The sequence below is a fragment of the Salvelinus fontinalis genome, chromosome 2 (genome assembly GCF_029448725.1).
Source record: "Salvelinus fontinalis isolate EN_2023a chromosome 2, ASM2944872v1, whole genome shotgun sequence".
Classification (NCBI taxonomy): Eukaryota; Metazoa; Chordata; class Actinopteri; order Salmoniformes; family Salmonidae; genus Salvelinus; species Salvelinus fontinalis.
The window spans coordinates 96,062,398-96,082,400 of record NC_074666.1 but is presented as its reverse complement, the minus strand read 5'-3'; the positions used below and the strand labels follow the sequence as shown (position 1 = coordinate 96,082,400).

Here is a 20,003-nt window from a genome sequence, read left to right as displayed (position 1 = left end):
TGTTCCTGTAGTTCTAACGCTCTGTGTTCCTGTAGTTCTAACGCTCTGTGTTCCTGTAGTTCTAACGCTCTGTGTTCCTGTAGTTCTAACGCTCTGTGTTGCTGTAGTTCTAACGCTCTGTGTTCCTGTAGTTCTAACGCTCTGTGTTCCTGTAGTTCTAACGCTCTGTGTTCCTGTAGTTCTAACGCTCTGTGTTCCTGTAGTTCTAACGCTCTGTGTTGCTGTAGTTCTAACGCTCTGTGTTCCTGTAGTTCTAATGCTCTGTGTTCCTGTAGTTCTAACGCTCTGTGTTGCTTTAGTTCTAACGCTCTGTGTTCCTGTAGTTCTAATGCTCTGTGTTTCTGTAGTTCTAACGCTCTGTGTTCCTGTAGTTCTAATGCTCTGTGTTCCTGTAGTTCTAATGCTCTGTGTTCCTGTAGTTCTAACGCTCTGTGTTCCTGTAGTTCTAACGCTCTGTGGTGCTGTAGTTCTAACGCTCTGTGTTCCTGTAGTTCTAATGCTCTGTGTTCCTGTAGTTCTAACGCTCTGTGTTCCTGTAGTTCTAACGCTCTGTGTTCCTGTAGTTCTAATGCTCTGTGTTCCTGTAGTTCTAACGCTCTGTGTTGCTTTAGTTCTAACGCTCTGTGTTCCTGTAGTTCTAATGCTCTGTGTTTCTGTAGTTCTAATGCTCTGTGTTCCTGTAGTTCTAACGCTCTGTGTTCCTGTAGTTCTAATGCTCTGTGTTCCTGTAGGTCTAATGCTCTGTGTTTCTGTAGTTCTAATGCTCTGTGTTGCTGTAGTTCTAATGCTCTGTGTTCCTGTAGTTCTAACGCTCTGTGTTCCTGTAGTTCTAATGCTCTGTGTTCCTGTAGTTCTAATGATCTGTGTTGCTGTAGTTCTAATGCTCTGTGTTCCTGTAGTTCTAATGCTCTGTGTTCCTGTAGTTCTAATGCTCTGTGTTCCTGTAGTTCTAATGCTCTGTGTTCCTGTAGTTCTAACGCTCTGTGTTCCTGTAGTTCTAATGCTCTGTGTTCCTGTAGTTCTAATGCTCTGTGTTTCTGTAGTTCTAATGCTCTGTGTTCCTGTAGTTCTAACGCTCTGTGGTGCTGTAGTTCTAACGCTCTGTGGTGCTGTAGTTCTAACGCTCTGTGTTCCTGTAGTTCTAATGCTCTGTGTTCCTGTAGTTCTAATGCTCTGTGGTCCTGTAGTTCTAATGCTCTGTGGTCCTGTAGTTCTAACGCTCTGTGGTCCTGTAGTTCTAATGCTCTGTGTTCCTGTAGGTTTGTCTTCCTGGTGGATACGGGTCTGGAGATACTCATCTGGAGAGGAACCAACGCAACTCTGGCCGGTACCACTAAGGCCCGGTAACTAACACACACCAACACTACTCTGGTACCACTAAGGCCCGGTAACTAACACACACCAACACTACTCTGGCCGGTAACTAACACACACCAACACTACTCTGGCCGGTACCACTAAGGCCCGGTAACTAACACACACCAACACTACTCTGGTACCACTAAGGCCCGGTAACTAACACACACCAACACTACTCTGGCCGGTAACTAACACACACCAACACTACTCTGGCCGGTACCACTAAGGCCCGGTAACTAACACACACCAACACTACTCTGGCCGGTACCACTAAGGCCCGGTAACTAACACACACCGACACTACTCTGTCTGGTACCACTAAGGCCCGGTAACTAACACACACCGACACTACTCTGTCTGGTACCACTAAGGCCCGGTAACTAACACACACCGACACTACTCTGGTACCACTAAGGCCCGGTAACTAACACACACCGACACTACTCTGGCTGGTACCACTAAGGCCCGGTAACTAACACACACCAACACTACTCTGGCTGGTACCACTAAGGCCCGGTAACTAACACACACCAACACTACTCTGGCCGGTACCACTAAGGCCCGGTAACTAACACACACCAACACTACTCTGGCCGGTACCACTAAGGCCCGGTAACTAACACACACCAACACTACTCTGGTACCACTAAGGCCCGGTAACCAACACACACCAACACTACTCTGGCTGGTACCATTAAGGCCCGGTAACTAACACACACCAACACTACTCTGGCTGGTACCACTAAGGCCCGGTAACTAACACACACCAACACTACTCTGGCCGGTACCACTAAGGCCCGGTAACTAACACACACCAACACTACTCTGGCCGGTACCACTAAGGCCCGGTAACTAACACACACCAACACTACTCTGGTACCACTAAGGCCCGGTAACCAACACACACCAACACTACTCTGGCTGGTACCACTAAGGCCCGGTAACTAACACACACCAACACTACTCTGGCCAGTACCACTAAGGCCCGGTAACTAACACACACCAACACTACTCTGGCCGGTACCACTAAGGCCCGGTAACTAACACACACCAACACTACTCTGGCCGGTACCACTAAGGCCCGGTAACTAACACACACCAACACTACTCTGGTACCACTAAGGCCCGGTAACCAACACACACCAACACTACTCTGGCTGGTACCACTAAGGCCCGGTAACTAACACACACCAACACTACTCTGGCCGGTACCACTAAGGCCCGGTAACTAACACACACCAACACTACTCTGGCCGGTACCACTAAGGCCCGGTAACTAACACACACCAACACTACTCTGGCCGGTACCACTAAGGCCCGGTAACTAACACACACCAACTCTACCTTTGTGTGTGTGTGTGTGTGTGTGTGTGTGTGTGTAGGCTGTTTGCAGAGAAGATCAATAAGAATGAGCGTAAGGGGAAGGCAGAGATCACCACCCTGCAGCAGAGTCAGGAACCTCCTAACTTCTGGGAGGTCCTGGGAGGACAACCTGAAGAGATACTCAAACACGTCCCTGATGACTTCACACCCAAACGACCCAAACTATACAAGGTACCCCCTGACTCCTGACCTCTGACCCCTGACCTCTAATCAGACACGTCCCTGATGACTTCACAGGCAAACGACCCAAACTATACAAGGTACCCCCTGACCTCTGACCTCTAAACAGACACCTCCCTGATGACTTTACACCCAAACGACCCAAACTATACAAGGTACCCCCTGACCTCTGACCCCTGACCTCTAATCAGACACGTCCCTGATGACTTCACACCCAAACGACCCAAACTATACAAGTTACCCCCTGACCCCTGACCTCTGACCTCTAACCAGACACGTCCCTGATGACTTCACACCCAAACGACCCAAACTATACAAGGTACCCCCTGACCCCTGACCTCTAATCAGACACGTCCCTGATGACTTCACACCCATACGACCCAAACTATACAAGGTACCCCCTGACCCCTGACCTCTAATCAGACACGTCCCTGATGACTTCACACCCAAACGACCCAAACTATACAAGGTACCCCCTGACCCCTGACCTTTAACCAGACACGTCCCTGATGACTTCACACACATACGACCCAAACTATACAAGGTACCCCCTGACCCCTGACCTCTAATCAGACACGTCCCTGATGACTTCACACCCAAATGACCCAAACTATACAAGGTACCCCCTGACCCCTGACCTCTAACCAGACACGTCCCTGATGACTTCACACCCAAACAACCCAAACTATACAAGGTACCTCCTGACCTCTGACCCCTGACCTCTAATCAGACACGTCCCTGATGACTTCACACCCAAACGACCCAAACTATACAAGGTACCCCCTGACCTCTGACCTCTAATCAGACACGTCCCTGATGACTTCACACCCAAATGACCCAAACTATACAAGGTACCCCCTGACCCCTGACCTCTAACCAGACACGTCCCTGATGACTTCACACCCAAACAACCCAAACTATACAAGGTACCTCCTGACCTCTGACCCCTGACCTCTAATCAGACACGTCCCTGATGACTTCACACCCAAACGACCCAAACTATACAAGGTACCCCCTGACCTCTGACCTCTAATCAGACACGTCCCTGATGACTTCACACCCAAACGACCCAAACTATACAAGGTACCCTCTGACCCCTGACCTCTAATCAGACACGTCCCTGATGACTTCACACCCAAACGACCCAAACTATACAAGGTACCCCCTGACCTCTGACCTCTAATCAGACACGTCCCTGATGACTTCACACCCAAACGACCCAAACTATACAAGGTACCCCCTGACCTCTGACCTCTAATCAGACACGTCCCTGATGACTTCACACCCAAACGACCCAAACTATACAAGGTACCCCCTGACCCCTGACCTCTAACCAGACACGTCCCTGATGACTTCACACCCAAACGACCCAAACTATACAAGGTACCCTCTGACCCCTGACCTCTAACCAGACACGTCCCTGATGACTTCACACCCAAACGACCCAAACTATACAAGGTACCCCCTGACCTCTGACCTCTAATCAGACACGTCCCTGATGACTTCACACCCAAACGACCCAAACTATACAAGGTACCTCCTGACCTCTGACCCCTGACCTCTAACCAGACACGTCCCTGATGACTTCACACCCATACGACCCAAACTATACAATGTACCCCCTGACCCCTGACCTCTAATCAGACACGTCCCTGATGACTTCACACCCAAACGACCCAAACTATACAAGGTACCTCCTGACCTCTGACCCCTGACCTCTAACCAGACACGTCCCTGATGACTTCACACCCATACGACCCAAACTATACAAGGTACCCCCTGACCCCTGACCTCTAATCAGACACGTCCCTGATGACTTCACACCCAAATGACCCAAACTATACAAGGTACCCCCTGACCTCTGACCCCTGACCTCTAACCAGACACGTCCCTGATGACTTCACACCCAAACAACCTAAACTATACAAGGTACCTCCTGACCTCTGACCCCTGACCTCTAATCAGACACGTCCCTGATGACTTCACACCCAAACGACCCAAACTATACAAGGTACCCCCTGACCTCTGACCCCTGACCTCTAACCAGACACGTCCCTGATGACTTCACACCCATACCACCCAAACTTTACAAGGTACCCCCTGACCTCTGACCTCTAACCCCTGACATCTAATTGTTTAGGTGGGTCTGGGCTAATGTTGTTGTTGTTGTTTAGGTGGGTCTGGGCTAATGTTGTTGTTGTTGTTTAGGTGGGTCTGGGCTAATGTTGTTGTTGTTTAGGTGGGTCTGGGCTAATGTTGTTGTTGTTGTTTAGGTGGGTCTGGGCTAATGTTGTTGTTGTTGTTTAGGTGGGTCTGGGCTAATGTTGTTGTTGTTTAGGTGGGTCTGGGCTAATGTTGATGTTGTTGTTTAGGTGGGTCTGGGTTAATGTTGTTGTTGTTGTTTAGGTGGGTCTGGGCTAATGTTGTTGTTGTTGTTTAGGTGGGTCTGGGCTAATGTTGTTGTTGTTTAGGTGGGTCTGGGCTATTGTTGTTGTTTAGGTGGGTCTGGACTAATGTTGTTGTTTAGGTGGGTCTGGGCTAATGTTGTTGTTGTTGTTTAGGTGGGTCTGGGTTAATGTTGTTGTTGTTGTTTAGGTGGGTCTGGGTTAATGTTGTTGTTTAGGTGGGTCTGGGCTAATGTTGTTGTTGTTGTTTAGGTGGGTCTGGGTTAATGTTGTTGTTTAGGTGGGTCTGGGCTAATGTTGTTGTTGTTGTTTAGGTGGGTCTGGGCTAATGTTGTTGTTGTTGTTTAGGTGGGTCTGGGCTAATGTTGTTGTTTAGGTGGGTCTGGGCTAATGTTGTTGTTGTTGTTTAGGTGGGTCTGGGCTAATGTTGTTGTTGTTTAGGTGGGTCTGGGCTAATGTTGTTGTTGTTTAGGTGGGTCTGGGCTAATGTTGTTGTTTAGGTGGGTCTGGGCTAATGTTGTTGTTGTTTAGGTGGGTCTGGGCTAATGTTGTTGTTGTTTAGGTGGGTCTGGGTTAATGTTGTTGTTGTTGTTTAGGTGGGTCTGGGCTAATGATGTTGTTGTTTAGGTGGGTCTGGGCTAATGTTGTTGTTGTTTAGGTGGGTCTGGGCTAATGTTGTTGTTTAGGTGGGTCTGGGCTAATGTTGTTGTTGTTGTTTAGGTGGGTCTGGGCTAATGTTGTTGTTGTTGTTTAGGTGGGTCTGGGCTAATGTTGTTGTTGTTGTTTAGGTGGGTCTGGGCTAATGTTGTTGTTGTTGTTTAGGTGGGTCTGGGCTAATGTTGTTGTTGTTGTTTAGGTGGGTCTGGGCTAATGTTGTTGTTGTTGTTTAGGTGGGTCTGGGCTAATGTTGTTGTTGTTGTTTAGGTGGGTCTGGGCTAATGTTGTTGTTGTTGTTTAGGTGGGTCTGGGCTAATGTTGTTGTTGTTGTTTAGGTGGGTCTGGGCTAATGTTGTTTAGGTGGGTCTGGGCTAATGTTGTTGTTTAGGTGGGTCTGGGCTAATGTTGTTGTTGTTTAGGTGGGTCTGGGCTAATGTTGTTGTTGTTGTTTAGGTGGGTCTGGGCTAATGTTGTTGTTGTTGTTTAGGTGGGTCTGGGCTAATGTTGTTGTTGTTGTTTAGGTGGGTCTGGGCTAATGTTGTTGTTGTTGTTTAGGTGGGTCTGGGCTAATGTTGTTGTTTAGGTGGGTCTGGGCTAATGTTGTTGTTGTTTAGGTGGGTCTGGGCTAATGTTGTTGTTGTTTAGGTGGGTCTGGGCTAATGTTGTTGTTGTTGTTTAGGTGGGTCTGGGTTAATGTTGTTGTTGTTGTTTAGGTGGGTCTGGGTTAATGTTGTTGTTGTTGTTTAGGTGGGTCTGGGCTAATGTTGTTGTTGTTGTTTAGGTGGGTCTGGGCTAATGTTGTTGTTGTTGTTTAGGTGGGTCTGGGCTAATGTTGTTGTTGTTGTTTAGGTGGGTCTGGGCTAATGTTGTTGTTGTTGTTTAGGTGGGTCTGGGCTAATGTTGTTGTTGTTGTTTAGGTGGGTCTGGGCTAATGTTGTTGTTGTTGTTTAGGTGGGTCTGGGCTAATGTTGTTGTTGTTTAGGTGGGTCTGGGCTAATGTTGTTGTTGTTGTTTAGGTGGGTCTGGGCTAATGTTGTTGTTGTTTAGGTGGGTCTGGGGGCCTGTTGCACAAAACTAGGATAAGGGATTAAGCCAGGATATCTTGGTGATCCTGGCTCAATTGATCCGTAATCCGGTTGCACTAAAGATGGATAGGGGGCAGGAGGATATGTTATGGTATAAATTACCATGGAGATTTATTCTGTGGAGCTAGCCTGCTCCAGACCAGGCTAAATTCCAGGATCTATTTAATCTCATCCCTAATGTCAGTCAGCAGTCACCACAAATGGAAACCAATAGTTATTTCACTGCTCACTATACATTGTTATCACATATAACTAGACCCACTGTCATTATTTAAACGTTTGTGATCATTAATTTCAATGATTTTGGATAAAAAATGATTTTTAGATGATGTTGCTATCATTAGATAATTTACAGTTTCCCATAGACTATAAGGCTATATATAAAATGATAGAATATTAGGGCCACAGAGGGGAAAAAAACACAAGTCATAATATTGTAACCAGTTGTTTTAAAGGAGGACAGTTGTTAAAATGACAGATGTGGGGCATTTCGTGAAATTGTACTTCAGTATGGTTTCATAAACAAAGACATGCTGATGTGCCAGAATATTAAGTATCACATTGTCATAAGTATCAAAACTGTAAAAACAATATGTAGCTTTTCTGCAGAAAGAACCAGCCTCATAAATTTATGACTTTATCCTTTTTCTTCAGTGTGGCCCTAGTACTCTGTCATATAAACAAATACACATTCCATATGAATATAAAAACACAATGTGTAACATTATGTTCCTTTATTGAATAAGGACAAAACAAAGCAGGTAAACCATCAGCTCCTTTCGAAACTGAAGTCACAGTGACTCTACAAGATGGAAAGCACAGAATCCAAGCATATTATACAAAATGATACATACACATTCAAAGGTCTGTATATAACACACCCTGCATGTCTGCACACTAAAATAAATGCAGGACAAATCCATACACATCAACTGAACAGACAAATGAATGGATGCAGTAGCCTCCCTGCAGCCTTGTATTACACACAGTATACCGCACAAACATCATAAGAGGCCAAATTCGTCAAAAAACGAACCCAAAAAAAACCAAATTCCTCTGCCACCGCAGGACATATTTAACCAAAATTGAAAGCACACATACTAACTAAAATAATTCAACACATATTGGTCCCTCAGCAGCCGACCACTGTCGTCATCAGGGAAGATTGCCGGATTGTCCCAGTCCATGGCTGGTGGCACTCTGGGGGCCCTCTCCTTCCTCAGGCAGGCCACATTGTGGAGGACAGCACAAGCCACAGTAATATCACATGCCCTAACAGGGCTGACCCTTAATTTGTGAAGGCAGTGAAAGCGTGCCTTCAGGAGGCCAAAGGTCATTTCAACTCTGGCCCTGGTCCTGGCATGGGCATGGTTGTAGGCCTGCTGTGCTTCCTGGGGGTCTGTGAAAGGTGTCAGGAGAAAAGGCTGGCAGCCATACCCCCTGTCTCCCAGCAACACACCAGAGAATTCACCTGTCAACACAAAATCTCATCATTACTACCTCATAAACACAGTGATATTCTTGACACAGCCATGATGGTTATAAATAGGGGTTGTGTGGCTTACCTTGTGATAGGCACTGATAGATTTCAGAGGCCCGAAAGATTCTGGAGTCATGGACTGAGCCAGGCCATTTTGCCACAACATTGCTGATCACACAGTCAGCATTGCAGACCATCTGAAATCATAAGATGAGGAATATTACACCAATCAATGCACATCACTGGCAATGCAGAGTGTTCGTCAATGGACAATATCAAAAAGTTATGTTCACCTGAACATTAATGCTGTGAAAGGATTTCCTATTCACAAAATCGGCCTCATGGGCACCTGAGGGGGCTTTTATCCTTATGTGTGTGCAGTCCACTGCACCAATGACATTGGGGAAACCTGTCACACAAAGTAATGAGTATCCTACTATGTGTTAACAGTTGTCCTGTAATTTGTAGATCCTCTTACCTGCAATCCTATAGAACTCCTCTTTGATGTCACAGAGTCTTCTGTGGCCAGGGAAGGAGATGAAGACATCTGCTAATGCTTTGATAGCCAGACACACACTCCTTATTGTGCGGCAAATTGTGGCCTTGTTCAGCTGTTCTGCATCCCCCACTGAGTACAGGAAGGCTCCACTAGCAAAAAAGCGCAAGGCCACACAAACCATTTGCTCCACACTCAGTGCATGGCTCCGTGCAGTGCGGTGCTTAATCCTGGGACCCAGTAGTCTGCATAGATACCTGATGCCATCTGCAGAAAACCTGTATCTTTCATATAGATGGTCATCAGGGAAGGCCAGTGGGTCCAACCGGTCCCTGAAGACCCTTTCTCGCCTGAAGGCTCTCCTCAGCACAAGTGCTTCTTCATCCACCACATCTCGCACGAATGGGCATGCCATTGTCAGAGCAGAAAGGAACACACAATTTTGGGCCTTCATATAGGCTAGTGGCCACACCTGGTGCTGGGGGGGTGGGCAAAAGAGGGCGATGCCTTATAACGATGACTTGGTTGTACTGATTGCTGGGAAAATAAAAAAAACCTTAGAAAGATGCCACCGTCCTGTGTGCTCACAATAAGAGCTCATATGTCATGGCTCACTTGACTTTACGAGAATATACCTAATTTTTATTTTGAGCTGTGTCATCTTCTTGGAGCTGGGGGAGGAAAGAAAAATAATGATTAATACATTTGTGTTACAGTTAGCATACAGTGTACATTGAAGGCATATCTCACCTCCCTCTCAAGTTTTTTTATTTCAAGGTCCAGTTTCCTAATTGTCCTCTTTTTTATTTCGGACTCCAGTGCAAGATTTTCCATCTTTTTCTTCTTGTACTGAATGTCTATGTCTGCCAGTTCTATTTGGCGCCGGAGGTGGTTGCCATACAACTTTCTGATAGCTTGTGAGCTCTGTGAACACAATACAATTAGCGCAGCTGGAATTTGGCAGGATGTGGTGTCCTTTTATTAATACGCACTATGTTGCCAGGCTGGTTTTCCCACTGTATAGCATCTGGGTCCTGTAAAAGAAATTAGATTTTTTGATTTTGATGAGGACTCCTCACCATTGTAGAGTAAATAGTACTTTCACAGTCTTAACATGATACCTCATGCCTTCTGGAATCCAGAGAGATGGTCTCCTCCTCATCATCGTCTCCATCATGTGCTGTTGCTGCTGCACTGGGGCCTTCACCCTATCACATTTAATCGGATTCATATTGAAGCTAGTAGACAAGACATGCCAGGCCTACAGTATGCCTTTGATGGAGTACTCACTGGATCAGCATCGTCTGGTGCTTGTGCTGGTGGCTCTAACAGGAACACAGTGCTGCCAGACACTGCAAGGCAATAGGTAAACCAAAGTCAGACAGTCCAAATTGATTCAATATGAATGTGGTTGTATCCCATGTAGAGATGGAAGGACATACCTTGAATGAAGCGGGTGGCATCTTGGGAGGAACCTATGCTCGTCTCTTTCCCCCCAGGGATCCCCTCTAAGACGGGCCTGCCTTTATTTAGCTCCAAGGCCATGTCCTCTGCTGGGGTAAGGTCAGCCTTTGGTGACCCACCACCCGTGCCTTGTCTGTGGGTATTCTTTTTCACTGCTAAAACAGTACAGACAATGTGTGAGCAGGCACCTTCTGGGTACAATATATGCTTGTGCTTTGTTAAATATTAGTCAGGGACCATACCATTCTGCAGAATGTTCTTGTATTTGATTTTGACCTGCTGCCATGTCCGTTTTGGCCCGTTCATGTTTAATCTACACACACACACACACACACACACACACACACACACACATTTAATGGAGTCACACTGCAAAAAATTACTTGGTATTTTTGTCTTGTTTTCAGTAAAAATATCAAAAAATTTATCATAGCTTTATACAGTGTGATGGAGTTACTTTACACAATTTCACTCATATCTGCAGTGCATTTCAATTAAAAATTTAACCGTTTCATAATTACAGTACAACTGCATTTTTGGAGATGTGAATTAAATATTTGAATTGTAATTGTGATGTTTCAGCGGAGCGGTGAGTGTGTAATTGTGCACTACTTACGCATTCAGGCGGTCTGCAATACTTTGCCACGCTTTTTCTCTTTGCTTTATCACTGTGGCGGTGTTGCCTTTCTTCTTAATTATATCTTTTACCTCCTCGTATGCCTCCATGAGGATTTGTGCTTCCGACGGGGAAAAGTACGCGGCTCTAGTTGCCATGGTAAATCAGTTAATCTGTGATCTGTGGCGGGGTCTATTTGAGTGAGCCGTGAGCGCGCACCTATCCAGGATTGGTTTCACCTGGCTTAATGAATCCGTGTCTGCTCATCCTGGCTTGGTCTTTGTGCAACCAATTAAGCCTGGACGCACATGTTTTGGCTTCATTGAGCTCAGCTGAGTCATTTATCCCGGATGTCTTAATTCTACTTTTGTGCAACAGGCCCTGGGCTAATGTTGTTGTTTAGGTGGGTCTGGGCTAATGTTGTTGTTGTTGTTTAGGTGGGTCTGGGCTAATGTTGTTGTTGTTGTTGATGTTGTTGTTTAGGTTGGTCTGGGCTAATTTTGTTGTTGTTGATGTTGTTGTTTAGGTGGGTCTGGGCTAATGTTGTTGTTGTTGATGTTGTTGTTTAGGTGGGTCTGGGTCTGGGCTATCTGGAGCTCCCTCAGATCAACTACAAGCTGTCAGTGGAACACAAAGATAAGGTCAAACTGGACAAACTGCCGGAACTACGACTGGTAACTATGGTGTAACTATGGTGTAGTTAAACTGTATATATAACCTGTTCTGTTATAATCAGTCTGATAGAACTGGTAACTATGGTGTAACTATGGTGTAGTTAAACTGTATATATAACCTGTTCTGTTATAATCAGTCTGATAGAACTGGTAACTATGGTGTAACTATGGTGTAGTTAAACTGTATATATAACCTGTTCTGTTATAATCAGTCTGATAGAACTGGTAACTATGGTGTAACTATGGTGTAGTTAAACTGTATATATAACCTGTTCTGTTATAATCAGTCTGATAGGACTGGTAACTATGGTGTAACTATGGTGTAGTTAAACTGTATATATAACCTGTTCTGTTATAATCAGTCTGATAGGACTGGTAACTATGGTGTAACTATGGTGTAGTTAAACTGTATATATAACCTGTTCTGTTATAATCAGTCTGATAGGACTGGTAACTATGGTGTAACTATGGTGTAGTTAAACTGTATATATAACCTGTTCTGTTATAATCAGTCTGATAGGACTGGTAACTATGGTGTAACTATGGTGTAGTTATACTGTATATATAACCTGTTCTGTTATAATCAGTCTGATAGAACTGGTAACTATGGTGTAACTATGGTGTAGTTATACTGTATATATAACCTGTTCTGTTATAATCAGTCTGATAGGACTGGTAACTATGGTGTAACTATGGTGTAGTTAAACTGTATATATAACCTGTTCTGTTATAATCAGTCTGATAGGACTGGTAACTATGGTGTAACTATGGTGTAGTTAAACTGTATATATAACCTGTTCTGTTATAATCAGTCTGATAGGACTGGTAACTATGGTGTAACTATGGTGTAGTTAAACTGTATATATAACCTGTTCTGTTATAATCAGTCTGATAGGACTGGTAACTATGGTGTAACTATGGTGTAGTTAAACTGTATATATAACCTGTTCTGTTATAATCAGTCTGATAGGACTGGTAACTATGGTGTAACTATGGTGTAGTTAAACTGTATATATAACCTGTTCTGTTATAATCAGTCTGATAGGACTGGTAACTATGGTGTAACTATGGTGTAGTTATACTGTATATATAACCTGTTCTGTTATAATCAGTCTGATAGGACTGGTAACTATGGTGTAACTATGGTGTAGTTAAACTGTATATATAACCTGTTCTGTTATAATCAGTCTGATAGAACTGGTAACTATGGTGTAACTATGGTGTAGTTATACTGTATATATAACCTGTTCTGTTATAATCAGTCTGATAGGACTGGTAACTATGGTGTAACTATGGTGTAGTTAAACTGTATATATAACCTGTTCTGTTATAATCAGTCTGATAGAACTGGTAACTATGGTGTAACTATGGTGTAGTTAAACTGTATATATAACCTGTTCTGTTATAATCAGTCTGATAGAACTGGTAACTATGGTGTAACTATGGTGTAGTTAAACTGTATATATAACCTGTTCTGTTATAATCAGTCTGATAGGACTGGTAACTATGGTGTAACTATGGTGTAGTTATACTGTATATATAACCTGTTCTGTTATAATCAGTCTGATAGGACTGGTAACTATGGTGTAACTATGGTGTAGTTAAACTGTATATATAACCTGTTCTGTTATAATCAGTCTGATAGAACTGGTAACTATGGTGTAACTATGGTGTAGTTATACTGTATATATAACCTGTTCTGTTATAATCAGTCTGATAGAACTGGTAACTATGGTGTAACTATGGTGTAGTTATACTGTATATATAACCTGTTCTGTTATAATCAGTCTGTCTCCTCTCTCTCTCTGTCTGTCTCTCTCTCTGTCTCTCTGTCTATCTCTCATCTCTATTTCTCTCTCTCTGTCTGTATGTCTCTGTCTGTCTCTCTCTCTCTGTATCTCTGTCTATCTCTCATCTCTATCTGTCTATCTCTCATCTCTGTCTGTATATCTCTGTCTCTCTAGCTCCAGACCCTGCTGGACACTAAAGGAGTGTACATCCTGGACTGTCTGTCTGATGTGTTTATCTGGATTGGGAGGAAGTCTCCTCGTCTGGTGAGAGCAGCCGCCCTGAAGCTGGGACAGGAGGTCTGCACTATGCTGCATCGCCCCAAACACGCTACTGTTACCAGGAACCTGGAGGGGACAGAGTGCCAGGTAGGCAGAGACCCTCCTGTAGGTTTTAACTCCAACCCTGTTCCTGGAGAGACCCTCCTGTAGGTTTTAACTCCAACCCTGTTCCTGGAGGGAGACCCTCCTGGAGGTTTTAACTCCAACCCTGTTCCTGGAGAGAATCCCTCCTGTAGGTTTTAACACCAACCCTGTTCCTGGAGAGAGACCCTCCTGTAGGTTTTAACTCCAACCCTGTTCCTGGAGAGACCCTCCTGTAGGTTTTAACTCCAACCCTGTTCCTGGAGAGAGACCCTCCTGTAGGTTTTAACTCCAACCCTGTTCCTGGAGAGAGACCCTCCTGTAGGTTTTAACTCCAACCCTGTTCCTGGAGAGATACCCTCCTGTAGGTTTTAACTCCAACCCTGTTCCTGGAGAGAGACCCTCCTGTAGGTTTTAACTCCAACCCTGTTCCTGGAGAGAGACCCTCCTGTAGGTTTTAACTCCAACCCTGTTCCTGGAGAGAGACCCTCCTGTAGGTTTTATCTCCAACCCTGTTCCTGGAGGGAAACCCTCCTGTAGGTTTTAAATCCCAGCCTTGTGTTGTGGGTTATTGTCCTGCTGAAAGGTCTCCCAGTGTCTGCTGGGAAACAGACTGAACCAGTTTTTCCTCTAGGATGAAAGGTCTCTGTGTCTGTTGGGAAACAGACTGAACCAGGTTTTCCTCGAGGATTTTGTCTGTGCTTGGCTCTATTCCGTTTATTTTTATCCTAAAAAGCTCCCTAGTCCTTGCCGATGACAAGCATACCCATAACATGATGCAGCCACCACCATGCTTGAAAATATGAAGTGGTACTCAGTGATTTGTTGAATTGGATTTGCCGAAAAAATGACAAGTTAATTTCTTTGCCACATTTTTTGCAGTTTTACTTTAGTGCCTTATTGCAAAAAGGTTTTCTAATGATCAATTAGCCTTTTAAAATGATAAACTTGGATTAGCTAACACAACGTGCCATTGGAGACGTTGTTTTTCAATGGAGGAAGAGTTAATTAACCCAACTGAAGCTCTCCTCTCTCCTCCCTCTCCTCTTTCTCGCCCTCTCTCTCTCTCTACCTCTCTTGCTCTCCTCTGTCTCTCTCTCTCTTTATCTCTCTCTCTTTCTCTTTCTTTCTCTCTTTCTCTCTTTCTGTCTCTGTCTCTCTCTTTCTCTTTCTTTCTCTCTCTCTCTCTCTCTCTCTCTCTCTCTTTCTCTCTCTTTCTCTCTCTATCTCTCTCTGTCTCTCTTCCTCTCTGTCTCTCCAGGTGTTTAAGTCTAAGTTTCAGAACTGGGATGATGTCCTGAAGGTGGACTACACCAGAGCAGCTGAGAGTGTAGAGCAGCAGCAAGGATTACAGGGGAAGGTAACACAACCTGTTGTGTAGGGGTGTGTGTTAGCTAGCTACAGGGGAAGGTGTATGTGTTGTGTGGGGGTGTATGCTAGCTAGCTACAGGGGAAGGTAACACAACCTGTTGTGTAGGGGTGTGTGTTAGCTAGCTCCCTCTCAACTAGCTGGTGTAGGGGTGTATGCTAGCTAGCTCCCTCTCAACTAGCTGGTGTAGGGGTGTATGCTAGCTAGCTCCCTCTCAACTAGCTGGTGTAGGGGTGTATGCTAGCTAGCTCCCTCTCAACTAGCTGGTGTAGGGGTGTATGCTAGCTAGCTCCCTCTATCAACTAGCTGGTGTAGGGGTGTATGCCAGCTAGCTCCCTCTATCAACTAGCTGGTGTAGGGGTGTATGCTAGCTAGCTAGCTCCCTCTATCAACTAACTGGTGTAGGGGTGTATGCTAGCTAGCTCCCTCTATCAACTAGCTGGTGTAGCTCTACTAAGTATTCTTTACTTTGCTACTTGATGGTGCCTGAACTCCTGACCTTTAACCCTGACCCCTAACTCTAACCCTGCCATCTGTTGTACTGGACGTGTGATTGACTCAGGACCTTAAAACTTCTTAAGGACAGGGGGTGCTGTTTTCACTTTTGGGGAAAATCGTATCCAATTTAAACGGCCTCGTACTCAATTCTTGCTCGTACAATATGCATATTATTATTACTATTGGATAGAAAACACTCTCTAGTTTCTAAAACCGTTTGAATTTTGTCTGTGGGTAAAACAGAACTCTTTTGGCAGCACACTTTGTGACAAGGAAGTGGAAAGTCTGAAATCTATCTTCTATTCAAGTGACTGCCTATAAATGGGCATGATACGTATGACTATACGTGCACGTCATACGCCTTCACCCGGATGTCAAGAGGAAGTGAGAGGGAAAAATGAGTTGATTATCTCTGTCTGACGTTGAATAAACCATCTTGGAACAACGTGTCACCCATTTTCTGTTGTCTGCAAGGCGTGTGGGGGGGACCTGTTATTGCCTACTGGAAACGTGTCGTTATGGTCGAATATGAGCTCCGGCTTTGAATTTATTTGATACTTGTTACAATATCATCCTAAAGTATGTTTTTTCAATATAGTTTCATTAGATTATTTAACTTTATTCGGGACGTTCGGCGTGTTCGTGTTAGACTTTATTGACGTTGGAGAGCTTAGCGCTGCATGGCCAGTGTGCTTGCTAATTCAAGAGGGAAAAAGAACGTTCTGAATCCAAAACAACAACGTTCTGGACAAAGGACCCCTTAGGTACAACATTCTGATAGAAGATCAGCAAAAGTAGGAACCATTTTGTGATGCTATTTCATATATCTGTCGAACTGTGTACTAGTAGCTTTGCGCTCAGGTTTTGGTTATTCCCTTACCATAACTAAGTCTTATGTCGTAATGAAGATATTTTTAGAATTCTAACACTGCTATTGCATTAAGAACTAATGGATCTATCGTTTCCTATACAACATGTATTTTTTTGTAATGTTTATGAATAGCTATTTGGTCAGAATAGGTGAGAGTCTAATAGAAATATCTGCACATTCTGGGGAAAAGATGCTACGTTAGCACATTATGCTACGTTATGCTACGTTGTATAACCACGGATTTCAGCTCTAAATATGCACATTTTCGAACAAAACATAAGTGTATGTATAACCTGATGTTACAGGACTGTCATCTGAGGAAGGTTTATGAAGGTTAATGAAATTTAATATCTTTTGCTGGTTTATTCGCTAACGCTAACGTGCCTATTGCTATCGCTAACGTGCCTTGATGAATGAATGCGGTAGTGTGGTAGGCTATTGTAGTAAGCTAATATAATGCTATATTGTGTTTTCGCTGTAAAACACTTAGAAAATCTGAAATATTGGCTGTATTCACAAGATCTTTGTCTTTAATTTGCTATACACCATGTATTTTTCGGAAATGTTTTATGATGAGTATTTCGGTATGTCACGTTGGTGTCTGTAATTATTCTGGCTGCTTTCGGTGCAATTTCTGATTGTAGCCGCAATGTAAACTATGATTTATACCTGAAATATGCAAATTTTTCGAACAAAACATAGATTTATTGTATAACATGTTATAAGACTGTCATCTGATTAAGTTGTTTCTTGGTTTCTTTGGTTTGTTCTAGGTTAGTTTGGTTGATTTTGATTTTGCTACCTGTGCTGTGAAAAATGTTTGTGCTTTTTTCTATTTGTTGGTGAGCTAGCATAAATATATATTGTGTTTTCCCTGTAAAACATTTAAAAAATCGGACTTGTTGGCTGGATTCACAAGATGTGTATCTTTCATTAGCTGTATTGGACTTGTTAATGTGTGAAAGTTAAATATTTCTAAAAAAATATTTTTTGAATTTCGCGCTCTGCCTTTTCAGTGGAATGTGGGAGGAGTTCCGCTAGCGGAACGGGGGGGCGAGACAGGTTAACTCCTGACCTTGAACCCTGACCCCTAACTTTAACCCTGCCATCTGCTGTCCTGGACGTGTGATTGACTCAGGACCTTAACTCCTGACCTTTAACCCTGACCCCTAACTTTAACCCTGCCATCTGCTGTCCTGGATGTGTGATTGACTCAGGACCTTAACTCCTGACCTTTAACCCTGACCCCTAACTCTTACCAGTCTAACATAACGCAGAGGGTGTTCTTTAATGGAAACCTCTCAAACATAATCCAGGTAGAATCAGGAATTCCCCAAGGCAGCTGTCTAGGCCCCTTACTGGTAGAATCAGGAATTCCCCAGGGCAGCTGTCTAGGCCCCTTACTGGTAGAATCAGGAATTCCCCAGGGCAGCTGTCTAGGCCCCTTACTGGTAGAATCTGGAATCCCCCAGGGCAGCTGTCTAGGCTCCTTACTGGTAGAATCAGGAATTCCCCAGGGCAGCTGTCTAGGCCCCTTACTGGTAGAATCTGGAATTCCCCAAGGCAGCTGTCTAGGCTCCTTACTGGTAGAATCAGGAAATCCCCAAGGCAGCTGTCTAGGCTCCTTACTGGTAGAATCAGGAATTCCCCAGGGCAGCTGTCTAGGCCCCTTACTGGTAGGATCAGGAATTCCCCAGGGCAGCTGTCTAGGCCCCTTACTGGTAGAATCTGGAATTCCCCAGGGCAGCTGTCTAGGCCCCTTACTGGTAGAATCTGGAATTCCCCAGGGCAGCTGTCTAGGCTCCTTACTGGTAGAATCAGGAATTCCCCAGGGCAGCTGTCTAGGCCCCTTACTGGTAGAATCTGGAATTCCCCAGGGCAGCTGTCTAGGCTCCTTACTGGTAGAATCAGGAATTCCCCAGGGCAGCTGTCTAGGCCCCTTACTGGTAGAATCTGGAATTCCCCAAGGCAGCTGTCTAGGCCCCTTACTGGTAGAATCAGGAATTCCCCAAGGCAGCTGTCTAGGCCCCTTACTGGTAGAATCAGGAATTCCCCAAGGCAGCTGTCTAGGCCCCTTACTGGTAGAATCAGGAATTCCCCAGGGCAGCTGTCTAGGCTCCTTACTGGTAGAATCAGGAATTCCCCAAGGCAGCTGTCTAGGCCCCTTTTACTTTTTTCAATCTTTACTAACAACATGCCACTGGCTTTGAGTAAAGCCCTTTAGTACCATGCAGACAGGGACCTTTGACATGTTTGGATCCTGTTTTTGTACATCTGATTGGTGGATTCAAGTAAAGTCTTTAAAATGTGTGACCTGTCTTGTCTGTCTCAGGTGAAGAAGGATGCTGAGAAGAAAGACGAGATGAAGGCTGACCTCACCGCCCTCTTCCTCCCCAGACAACCCCCCATGGCCCTCACTGAGGTAAACAGCTCTCTTCCTCCCCAGACAACCCCCCCATGGTCCTCACTGAGGTAAACACCTCTCTTCCTCCCCAGACAACCCCCCATGGTCCTCACTGAGGTAAACAGCTCTCTTCCTCCCCAGACAACCCCCCATGGCCCTCACTGAGGTAAACAGCTCTCTTCCTCCCCAGACAACCCCCCATGGTCCTCACTGAGGTAAACAGCTCTCTTCCTCCCCAGACAACCCCCCATGGCCCTCACTGAGGTAAACAGCTCTCTTCCTCCCCAGACAATCCCCCATGGCCCTCACTGAGGTAAACAGCTCTCTTCCTCCCCAGACAACCCCGTCTCTGCCGTCCTGTCCACTGGCGCTACAAAGTGGATCCATAATGTGTTGTTATTAGTGGCAGCTTTTTCATGTTCTCTCTCCCTCCTCCCTCTCTCCCTCTCCCCCTCTCCCCCTCCTCCCTCTCCCTCCTCCCTCTCTCCCTCTCCCCCTCTCCCCCTCCTCTCTCTCCCCCTCCTCTCTCTCTCTCCTCCTCCTCCCTCTCCCCCTCCTCTCTCTCTTCCTCTCCTCCTCCTCTCCCCCTCCCCCTCCTCCTCTCTCCAGGCAGAGCAGATGATGGAGGAGTGGAATGAGGATCTGGATGGAATGGAGGGATTCGTGTTGGAGGGGAAGAAGTTTGCTCGTCTGCCGGAGGAGGAGTTTGGACACTTCCACACACAGGACTGCTACGTCTTCCTCTGCAGGTACACACACACACACACAGAGACACAGCACACACACAGGACTGTGGGTCTGTCTCAGGACTGTAGGAGGACTGTGGGTCTGTCTCAGGACTGTAGGAGGACTGTGGGTCTGTCTCAGGACTGTGGGTCTGTCTCAGGACTGTGGGTCTGTCTCAGGACTGTA

At 45.2% G+C, this 20,003-nt stretch overlaps 1 protein-coding gene across 2 annotated transcripts in view; it reads left to right on the top strand.

Moving 5' to 3' along the window:
* flii (FLII actin remodeling protein) overlaps positions 1–20,003 on the top strand; it is a 100,536-nt gene that overhangs the window by 62,393 nt on the left and 18,140 nt on the right. For both annotated transcript variants that reach the window (XM_055896556.1, XM_055896565.1), the window contains 7 exons: positions 1,260–1,343; positions 2,742–2,913; positions 11,695–11,799; positions 13,764–13,955; positions 15,211–15,309; positions 19,020–19,109; positions 19,701–19,840. In XM_055896556.1, the coding sequence (XP_055752531.1) occupies positions 1,260–1,343; positions 2,742–2,913; positions 11,695–11,799; positions 13,764–13,955; positions 15,211–15,309; positions 19,020–19,109; positions 19,701–19,840 (882 nt within the window). The remainder of the gene's footprint in view (positions 1–1,259; positions 1,344–2,741; positions 2,914–11,694; positions 11,800–13,763; positions 13,956–15,210; positions 15,310–19,019; positions 19,110–19,700; positions 19,841–20,003) is intronic.